Source organism: Micropterus dolomieu, linkage group LG20, assembly GCF_021292245.1.
Source record: "Micropterus dolomieu isolate WLL.071019.BEF.003 ecotype Adirondacks linkage group LG20, ASM2129224v1, whole genome shotgun sequence".
Classification (NCBI taxonomy): Eukaryota; Metazoa; Chordata; class Actinopteri; order Centrarchiformes; family Centrarchidae; genus Micropterus; species Micropterus dolomieu.
Genome location: NC_060169.1, coordinates 3,515,299 through 3,526,770, shown reverse-complemented (window position 1 = coordinate 3,526,770; position 11,472 = coordinate 3,515,299). Strand labels below are relative to the sequence as shown.

Genomic DNA, 11,472 nt, shown 5'->3' with positions numbered 1-11,472 from the left:
GTTGCATATTTATAGTTCCTAACTCTTACATGTCCAAAATCAACGCTAAAGGTGTACCCAGGCGTTAAAAAGCGGCACCAAGTGTGCTTGACTGATCATCTATATGTGACGAGTTGGGAGAGAGAATGTGTTGAAATTATTGACAAATACAGAAATATAGAGTATTTCCAGCCTTATTCTTCAAGTCTATCAAATGTTTTGTTTGGCTGGTTTTGCCTGATGATGAGCAAACACACCTACAGTGAGCCCTTTACATTTCCTCTGGCGCCTCCATCAGGTTAAAAGTGGTTTAATTTAAGACAACCTCTGCAAATCATGAGAGCCCCGTTAGCCTGAGCTGTGCTTTTTGTAATGTGCTGATTTGCATGTTAGCAAACGTTAAATGTTAGGATGTTTACAGGCTAAACTAGGATGGTGGACATCACCTCCAACGAATCAGCTGGCTTTTATAAGGTTAATCCCAGCGACTAAAAAGATGCCCTGCTTCACAGCTCTCAGGGTTGTTTGTTTGTTAATGTGAAGGGAGTTTGAAGAACATTGATTTTTATTATAGGTCTTTGCCCGGTTCGTCTATCCTTTTAGTGAGCACATCATTATCACCTCTCAAACTCAAAATAAAATGGGCGGTGACGTGTGAATTTTCTGGCCCCGACGGGCATTATTCTCACTGACCTAAAGCCCTGGATGCTCTTTAGGTTGAATTAACACCTCCAAATGTATGAACGCTCCCTGAGGAAGCTTGTTGATGTTTATCCACCTCTGCAGCACCGGCGAGTGTCAGTGGGAAGATTGTTTGAATATCCACTGACCCTGATCTGTTAAATATGCCTACAGGCTGTGGCATCATGGGATTACCTCCCCACCTGGATACATGCCACACGGGGGTTTTGTGATGTCTGATTTAAGGGGTCGGCTCAGATATAAAAGGCTTGTGAGTTTCACAGTGAGCGCTGTTGGAGCAGGAGAGCCACACTGCAGGCGGTTGATCTGCCTACATGTCATCGTTCAGCGCCAGGCAGCTAAATTAAGAGCGTTAGTGGCTTATTGAGTAAAGGGTTTCTTTCTTTCTCTCTCCGCTCATCTCAGGATAAATGGGAATTGACTGATGACCACTCAAAAGTTGATGCACATGTAGAGCTAATTATTCTGTCCCTTTCACAGCTCTCATTCATTTCCTCTCATCCTAATCCCCCCGTGTCTCCTCTCCTCCCATTTGTGACTTCTTGTTCCTTTCCTTTTTTCTCTCCTCTCTTGTCTCGGCTTATTTTGTTTTCTCATTCCTTTTCCCGTTTGTCTCCTCTCTCCTATATCATTGTTTCCTCTCCTCCTCTCTCCTCTTTTTGTTATCCTCTCTTCTCTTGTCTTTTTCTTTTCTTTTCCTTTCCTCTCCTCTACCCTTTTCCCCTCTCCTCTCTTGTCTTGCTGTCTTCTATTTCCTTTCTGTCCTCTTTTCTGTCTTTTTTTGTTTACCTCTCCTCCTAATCTTCCTTCCCATTCCTTTCTCCTTTCCTCTCCCCTAGCCGTATTACCTCTCCTCTTGCTTCCTCTTTTCTTGTCTTCTTTGTCTTCTGCTTTCCTCTTTTCTCATCCTGTCCTCTCCAGTCTCCATTTTCTTTCCTTTATTGTCCCTTTACATTCATTTTGCTCATCCCTAGCTGTCTTCTTTTCCTTTTCTCTCCCCTTTCTTTCTCCTCACCCCAGACTTCTTCTCTTATCATCTCCTCACTTTTCCCCACCTCCTCTCTGTCCATGTTTCCTCTCCTATCCTTTCTTTCTTCATCCATCTTCTCCTCGTTCCCTTTCCTCTTCCTCCCACTCTCTCTCTCTCGTAGTGCCCTCGTTTTCTATCTAATACCTTCCTCTCATCTCTCATTTCATTTCTCCTCTCTTTCTTATCCTCTCGCCTCCTGTTTTCTTCTTCTTCCTTTCCTTCTCTCCTCTTCTCACCCCTGTACATCTCCTCCCGTTGTTTCATTTGCGCTCCTCTCTTGTCTTTCCTCTCCTCATCCCTGTCTCTCCCCTTTCCCTTACTCTTCTTCCCACTCTCTCTTGCAGTGCCCTCCTCTCCTGTCTAATACCCTCCTCTAATCACTCATTTTATCCCCCTCTCCTCCCTTCTCTCTCTCTCTCCTCAAATTTCCCAACCTTTTCCATACTCTTCTTCTCCTTCAAACATCTCTTCCACTCTTCCTCTCTTCTCCACGCATCTCCTACTCTTTCCTCTCTCTTAGTCTCTCTCTCTCTCTCTCTCTCTCTCTCTCTCTCCTCCACCTCCTCTCTCTATCTCTATTCCAGCAGTAGAGAATCACTGAGCAGCAGCAGCAGCAGCAGCAGTGTCACTCAGCACGCCAACGACTCGCATGAAAGTGAGGACCTCTGTTTCTCTTTTTCTTTCTCTTTGTTTTCATGTTTTTACTTTGCATCGCTTCCTCCCCCTCGTCCTCCTCCTCTTCTTCCCATTCACTCTTTTTTTCTCTTTCCCTCATTTCTTCTCTACTTTTCAGTCTTTTTTTCTGCCACATTGATCTTTTTCAGAGTGCAGCAGTATGAGGGTACTGTGCATTCCAAATACTGTAGGTTTTCTGTGCTTGCTCCAACTAGCATGTAGCCATATGCTTTTCTTTTTTTCTTTCTTTATTTTGCATCTCACTGGAAATAAGTGGGTCAGTCTTATAGCTTTAATACAGCATGTTAACCTCTGGGCTCAGATGTGCTTATGAATGGGTATTTTAACACGCATTACTTTAAAAAAAAATCCTAACTTAAGTCATGCAAATTTTTCTCGCAGTGGCAGATGTGTTGCGGCATGAATGCTGAGATGAAGCATGTGTATTTCAGGGTACAATATTATTAAATATTGTCCATAGCTGTTAGTGCTGTGGGGATTTGAGACATGCATGTTTAATATTTTATTTTGAGAGACAGCTAATTTGTTAAAAAAAAATATTTTGAAGCTGGTGAGGATCTTCTGAAACCCCAGAGACAGCTTTTGATTTCTCTTTGGCTGATTCTTTCATTGGATTTCTATTCCTTTTATTATTTTTGTACTTTCTGTTATTTTCTCACTGACACTCTGTCCGTGGTGACCGCACTGGAGGTACCAAAAAAATGGGGATCAAAATGTCAGTCATTTAACCAAGATGGACTTATCGGATGTACTGACTCCTGTAATGGCCACGATGCCAGCCACTTTATCACCAAACTCTTCTCTGGAGAACCAGACGTCCTCTTCCTCACCGAGATCTCCTTCTCTACCTCCTCACTCGCATGTTGCGTCAGTGTTCATCGTGTTGGTGGTCACAGTCATCATCCTGGGGACTGTGGTTGGTAATGTGCTGGTCGTGGTGGCAGTGTTCACCAGCAGAGCCCTGAGGGCGCCTCAAAACCTCTTCCTGGTGTCTCTGGCTTCAGCGGACATACTGGTGGCGACACTGGTCATCCCTTTCTCCTTGGCTAATGAGGTAAGGAAACAGTTTGTTCAGACTCCACTGTACGACATATTTGCAGCTGGTATTTACATGCAATCTGTATCCGGATAGCTTATCTGAACAAGGGAAAACACATGCAGGTGCAAATGCAGTTTGAGTGCATTGCAATTAGTTCGGCCACAGACGATCTAGAGATGGAGGCTGGAGGCTCACATTGCGATCAGATGCAAATGGCGTCTGTATAGTTTGGCCACATCCTAGCAGAAATTTATGACAAATTTTGACCCCATGTTGGCTCTTGATGAAAAGTTTGGGAATCACCAAAGTTCACAAAGGCCATGAATGTCGGAACCAAATTTCATGGTAATCCATCCATAAGTTGTCAAGAAATTTCAGTTAACACCATAAATATCAACCTGCCATTGGCATAGCAGGAGAAGTCAGAGGCTCACCAAAATCCTTAGATTACATCCTCTGGGGACCATGGATAGCTCTACTAAATGTCATGCTGATCCATCCAATAGTTGTCAAAACATTTCACTAAAAACCAACCAAAAATATCCACATCATGATGGCACTATAGAGAAAAAGTCACTAGGTTTCCTCCTCTGGGGACAATAAATGAGACAGCCGGGACCAAAGTGGTGAACCAATAGACTGCAATCCCTAGAGCCATGCCAACCCGTTCTCACTCCCAAGTTGTCACATATGGACGCATAGTGAGCGCCAGGCAGCTAGACACCTTAGCATCCATTTTTAACATACAGGGGCCTCATATTTCAGCGCACAGGAGCCCTGTATACCATCGCATGTCAACGCTACATGTAGGTGTGTGATATTTAACAGACAAGTCTGAGTAAGGACGCGGGTGGTTGGGACAGAAACCAGACCTTCAACCAGGAGAGCAATGTTTGTTTCCCATGTGAAACAAAAAGTCAACATTGAACGCTTATATTTAAGTTACGTAGGTTGTGTAAGTTACCAACCCGGTCTCACTCCCAAGTCGTCACATATGGACGCTTGGTCAAGAGCCATAATCGTCAGTTTGTGACGCACTAGGGATCCCTTTGACGTCATAGTTAGACGTATTGAGGGAAGCCCTGTTGTGTCAGTTTTTGATGGTAAAGGCAAGTATGATATTTAAAAGACGAAAAGACGAAGTAAGGAGGTGATTGGGGTGGATAGAGGGCCAGAACCCGGACCTTGAAGCAGGAGAACAGGGTTTGTGTCCCGTGCGAAACAAAACATTAAATGTTTTTATTTAGGCGAGTGAGGTAAATTGACATTAACGTTAGTTAACTTAAGTCTTAATTGACATACATAGCTATTTTAACCCAAACCATGATCTTTTCCTAACCTTAACCAAGTAGTTTTGTTGCCTAAACCCAACCAAGTACTTTCTGTGCGTAAACCTAACGAAACTGCAACGTTTCACAACTTTAATTATGCGCGTTTCAACATGGCAATGTATCGAAACGTTAAGTTTTATCTTGAAAGTGTAACCGGATATTGCATATTTATTGTTGCTAAGCATTGCTAACTTGACTGTGGATCCCTAAACGTCAATAATTGATGCAAAGGGGCTACCCAAGTCTTTAAAAAGCGACGACAAAGGGCCTTGACCATGCGTCAGACATTTGACGAGTAGGGAGTGAGACTGTGTTGAAGTTACACAGGAAATGTTACTTAACTAAAGTAACTTTAGTGACATAAGTAGCGTTATTTTAAACCTAACCAAGTATTTTTGGTGACTAAACCTAAACAAATGTGAAGTTTGACAAAGTTAACAACGTGCCGTTTCGCAAACTACTAGTTTTATTTTGAAAGTCTAACTGGATGTTGCATATTTATTGTTGCTAACTTTCCCGCAGAGCCAGGTCGTTAAAAAGTGATGCTAAAGGGTCTTGACCAAGTTGAAACGTCACCTGACTCCACCTCTTCCTGCTATCTCAACGAGTCAAGCTCTTCCTCTGCAAGGAAAAAAATAAGTAGAACCCACAAAGCGAGATCGCTAACTTTTTCATTCAGACCCAATCGCAATGTGGAAGGAACTGAGATGATGTCAACATCCAGATGACTTGATACTGATCAGATGTTAATACCAGATGGAAAATGAGCTTCTGGTGTTGGTTTGAGTTTGTGTGACAAATCTGATGACAGCAAGTATAAACTGTGTTTGTGGGTCAATGAAATCCACCAATGGGCAAAACTTCAGTGTTCACTGTGTGATGTAAATTAAGCATAACACCACTTTCAAGACAACTGATAATCCATCCAACTTTATTCAGTGGTTATATTTTTTGGTGATGGCAAATTAAAATCAAACACCTCATGCATTTACTGTTTTCTTCAGCAAGATCTGCAGGAAATATTGAACGTCTATACTTTGATATCCCCAAGAGGTTTATGGTTCCCTGTGTTGAAAAACAGTTTTTCATGCGTTCACGCTGTAACTCTAATGAAATTAAAACCTCTGAGTTGTCTGAATGACTGGAAGGGAATGGTTGATGCTGTTTGGAGAAATGTTCACATTTTGCTTTGAAGTGTTATTTGTCTGTTACAAAACGTTCAATTAATTTGGACGAATCGTTAAACATAAAAGAAGCCACACTTCTTCCTTTTAGGGATGTCTTCTCTGTTGCAGTAAACAGCCTATATTTTAGGAGATTTAGGCTGTGAACATTGACTTGTTTACTACTTGGTGAGCGTCTACTTGATGTAAAGCTCTCTGATGTCTCTTTACTGATCTGTCCCTCGCTTTTCATCAGCTATTAAAGGGGATGGGTAAAGCGATTCTAATCCAATAGATGTTTGTTTTTTTGTCAAATTCAGTAAATATCTCCTCGGCCCACTAGCTGTCTGTTCTGTGTGCTGAAAAGGAAACCGGTGTTTGGACCTACACAGCCATAGCTCTGTAAATGGTAAATGAACAATGTGGCCTCCCCCCGCCACACAACACTGTTCCAGCCATTCCAGACTTGATTTGTGTGTCAGGTAACATTAAATGACTTGCCCACAGACATTCAGCTTACCTTCTAGTTCGCCAAGACATGCTGATGTTGTGATGTGAGGTATAGTAGCAGGTGAGTTGTGAGTGTCACTGTCTGGTGTGCTGGCCACCCCCTCTCATGTTAGCTTTGCAGCAGCAATTGTAACAATAGTACGCAAACATTTGTTACATAACCTGCTGTGTAGTTGTTTTATCATGGCATATGTCATGGTGTTTCTCCAGAATCGCTTACTCCACCTTTAATATTTGAAATCTCCCTGCAGCTTCTTCTGTGTTGCATTAAACATATACACATTCTGTCTGGTTTACTTATGATCTGACTGATCTGTAATTGAACTGGATGTCATCGTGTTACTTCTCTGTCCCCTGTTTTCCCCTGAGCTAATGAGCTGTTGGTTATATAATACCACCTAAATGAGGGGAGTCATTATATCAGTTATTATGACTGTATAACAGTCTGAGACTAAAACAAAGGGATGGCAATGTCTGTCAGTTGGTCCACGACTAAAATATCTCAAGAACTCTTGCATGGATTGTAGGGCTGGAAAATAAAACAATAACAATAATTATCACGATATAATGTTTAATAAATATTCAATAGATGTTTGATTTTATTCACTTGAATCATACACGAATTAGACACAAAACAATTTTTTATTAAGATGTTTATTTGGTTGAGGAAAAAGGACTGAAAAAAGCTTTTACTTAATTTTACTTTGCTGACAAAGATTTTATCATAATTGTTTTGAATGTTCCATCTGTTAGGCATCAAGGGTCGACCATAAAGAAGAGTTTAAACCACAATCAACCATCAGCTTTTATTCACTTCCCTTTCTCTCAGGAGCATAAATCAGCCTTTAAACTCCAAAAAAATAACGATTTGATACTTATCGTGATAATTATCGATATTGAAACTTGATGTCATTTTTGGCCATATCGTCCAGCCCTAATGGATTGCAATGTAGTTTTGTTCCCCACATTACTGGTTCCACAGGGTTAATACTACTGACTTTGGTGATCCATTGACCTTACCTTTAGCGCCACCATGAGGTAGACATTTGTGGTTTGCTGTGAAATTAGACATTCACGCCCCCGTCATGATAAAATGTAATAACTTTGGTGATATTCTGACTTCATCTAGCGCCATCATCAGGCCAAAACTTTTATCTGACAGCTACTTTTTTTATGACCAAACACTTGCACAACTAATGACATTCCCATCAGTGTCAGGTGCACTTTGTATGTAGTGTACCAAAAAACTAATTCTAACATGCTAACATGCTAAACTATGGTAAACATCTCCTTGCCTAACATCAGCATGTTACTGTGAGCAGGTTAACATAAGCATCACTGTCTCACAGAGTTTTTCTAGTATTGCTGTAGACTCTTAGTATTGTTTTCCCCTACCCTGATTAATAACTAAATCATTAATAAAATGTCAAAAAGAGCAAAATCATCCATCACAAGTTCCCAGAGCCCAAGGTGACATCTTCAGATTGCTTGTTAAGGCAGATATATTCAATTTACAATTAGGCGTAGAGCTGAACAGTTGAAATGTCTGCCAATATTACCTTATTGCAGATATATTGCCTTGGTATCAGTGTAGACATCAACCAATGCGTAACAAGAAATATCGAACAGTCAAGCCAAAGATATGTTTGAGGTCATTTATAAACAGTGTCTCCATTGCATAGTTTGTTGTCTGTTTATGTAATGTGCTTATGTAAAAAAGCAATTTGAGGCACGTTGATTATTTTCCTGCCAAACATGAATATCAGTAACGGCCTAAAAAATCTAGCATCAGCTGGACTCTATTTACAATAATATTACAGAGATAATTTAGGAAGGTGAAACCAGAGAAAGCTTAGCTTTGTAAAGGATAACGATGAATTGATTATCAAAATTGTTATTGATTAAGTTTAGTTAATTAATTAATTGTTTCAGCTGTAATCAAAACTCCTATGACGTTTTCAGGAAAACCAAAGGCAAAAGTTCCAATAGTTCCCTCTCAGTCTTCCTCCAAACTTTAAAAGATCCTCATTTCAAAGCATCCAAAACCATAAACTGGAAATGAAGTTCCCCAGAAAGCTAATGCGATATTTAGCCAAGCAACTGCACTGCAGCTGAGAAAGTCCAATATTTATTTTTTATCACCTGCCAGTGAGGAAAATACAGGTGATGAAGAGGTAAATATTATACTTTTCAACTTTAGACAGACCTCATTTTGATCGCAGAGCACATGATGTGGAGGCACCTGATGGATATTTTAGTTTCTTGCAGCTGTGAAAAGATTGTCGGCTTAAATAATTTTCCGAGAGGACTGATATGAAACCACAGGGGAAAACTCACTGAGAGGTTTTCTACAAACTAAATACAGTTGCAGTCAACATGGTAGTAATGAGATATTGACTGATTTTTTTATTTCAAGGTGAAACAATCCTTTAGGCACCTCGCACAAGGCCTCCATGACTGGCTGACTGGAAACAAACGCTTTTTCTTTTCCTCTGCATTACTGGTGCTGAAAAGCACCTCATCATTAACTGGTTTCTTCTCTTTGCAGGTCATGGGGTACTGGTACTTTGGTTCCACCTGGTGCTCCTTCTACCTGGCTCTTGACGTCCTCTTTTGCACTTCCTCCATCGTCCACCTCTGCGCCATCAGCCTGGATCGCTACTGGTCCGTCACTAAAGCCGTCAGCTACAACCGTAAAAGGACTCCTAAACGGATTAAGGCCATGATCAGCATCGTGTGGCTCATTTCCATTGTCATCTCCTCTCCTCCGCTCCTCATGACGCAGAAAGAGGAGGATTTGGAGACGGAGGAGGAGAGCAACACACGGAGGCAGGAGTGTCTTCTCAACAACCAGACGTGGTACATCCTCTCCTCCTGCCTCGTGTCCTTCTTCGTCCCGGGGGTCATCATGATACTCGTTTACTGTAAGATCTACCGTGTTGCCAAACAGCGAGCCTCCACCGTGTTTGTGGCGAAGAACGTGGTGGAGAGGCAGCCATCACAGTCTGAGACCTGCTTTGTGGGCACAGCAAGGACTTGCCAAAGAAAGGGAGCCAGCTGCGGCGAATCCCAGTATGAGCTGGACAGCCCGCGGCCTGCGTACCGACACAGCTCTTCCAACATAGACAGCAACAGCAGCAGTCAAAGGAGAGGAGAGCTGGATGATATTGACTTGGAGGAGAGGAGCTGCGAAGCTGATATAAAAACATCCTCCTCCTTTTCCTCGGCTCTTCGCTTCCCCAGGAGAGCCGCAGGAAGTGTGAAAACAGAGGAGGACGCAGAGGGAACCACAAACAGGTTGAAGCCTCCTCCTCCTCCTCCTTCCTGCGCCTCCATATCATGGGCATCATCCGACCACTGCTCCCACCACTTCCTCCTCCCCTCTCCAGTGCCTGTCCGCAGCAGACAGATGTCCATGTCCAGAAACAAAGTGGCGCAAATGAGGGAGAAGCGCTTTACATTTGTTTTGGCTGTGGTGATGGGGGTTTTTGTCCTCTGCTGGTTCCCATTTTTCTTCACTTACAGTCTCCACGCTGTCTGCAGAGAGAACTGCACGATCCCTGATACACTCTTTAACCTGTTTTTCTGGATCGGATACTGCAACAGCTGCCTGAACCCCATCATATACACCATCTTCAACCGAGACTTCAGGAGGGCCTTCAAGAAGATTTTATTTGAGACTCATAAACGAACATAAGATGTGAATGTCTGTGTGTGTGTGTGTGTGTGTGTGTGTGTGTGTGTGTGCACTCTGCTCAGACACACAGCCAAACACAAATGTGTGTGCACACAGTTTTAATCCTGTTTTCCACTGTGCTGTCATACCGACATTAAAGGGCTTGTCATACAGCCTGAGTATTGATTTATTATTCAACTACTCACTGATTTATTAAATCATTACTTTCTATTCTAGTGTAAATGAGCCAGAAGAAGATGATGACACACTAATGCAGTGACGAAAGGGTTTCAAACTCTGCTTCCTTGATGCAACATGAGTTCAACTTGAACTTGAAAATTAATTAGAGGAAAATGGCCACAGGGCAGTGAACTACATCCCCGCAGAGCTCCAAGATGTCTGTGCACTGAAGCAAGCAGGCTGACTGACTCCTCAATTATCATGTTGACAAAAAAGCTGAGTTACAAGGAACTGCAAAAAACCGACACGCACTTTGAAAAATAAACAATGACTTTTTAATAGATTTCTGTGCCTTAACACCAGCAGCACCTAAAGACTGAACTTAAACTAAAGCAGAAATAAAAGAACAGGAAACAGAATGAACGCTACCTGTTTTTCACAAAGTAGCTACGCACTGTTGACGCTCCACAGCTCGGGGGCAAAAACATAAAAAATTCATGTGCAGCTAGCAGATGGGCTGACTGAGAGGGAGGACAAAAGAGAAAGAATCACTGCATCGGGCATCAGAATAAATGTAATCAACCTCAGGCTCACACAACGATAGATGATTATCCTCTGAAGCTCAGGATGAGATAACTAGAAGGGCTGCTGTGGGCTGAACACGTCCCTACTGTTGAACCTGACTGGTTGAGAGCTGAACCCTGAGCTGACCCGGAAGAACACATCATTATGATTTAGGGGTGTGGAAAATAATTGATTTTTACTTGCATCGCAATGCGGACGATTATGAATCAGTTCACAAATGTCAATAATCGATTATCTAGAGGTTAATTGATAACGTAATGTTAAAGGAACGAAAAAGGCGGAATCTGTCAGGATCAGTCCTCCATAAGGCTGCAGTAGGTGACTGTGAAAGCAGCGGAGCAGACGAAAAGATGAGCACTACGCTTCAGTCTGGCAGTAAATGTACAGCGTAGGTCACAGCATGTCTGTTAAGTAAAGTCTGTCTGTTGTTTTCTAATTGCAGGATAAGTTAGGGCAGTTATAACTAACCTTAGCTAACATCTCCTCTTCAGACTGCGGTCTGGTAGCTGAGCAGGATGCTTTTCGGCTGCTAGTTCAATTTAATTTGTTGTCATTCATCCACATATCGAGTACACAATGAA

The 11,472-nt window shown here is 42.1% G+C and overlaps 1 protein-coding gene across 1 annotated transcript; it reads left to right on the top strand.

Annotated features, from left to right (window-relative positions):
• Positions 1-3,140: 3,140 nt before the first annotated feature.
• Positions 3,141-10,302, top strand: LOC123959096 (alpha-2Db adrenergic receptor-like). The gene is made up of 2 exons (XM_046032971.1): positions 3,141-3,461; positions 8,999-10,302. Exons 1-2 carry the CDS (start codon positions 3,141-3,143, stop codon positions 10,145-10,147), a joined length of 1,470 nt encoding a protein of 489 aa, XP_045888927.1. The 3' UTR covers positions 10,148-10,302.
• The last annotated feature ends 1,170 nt before the right edge of the window (positions 10,303-11,472 follow it).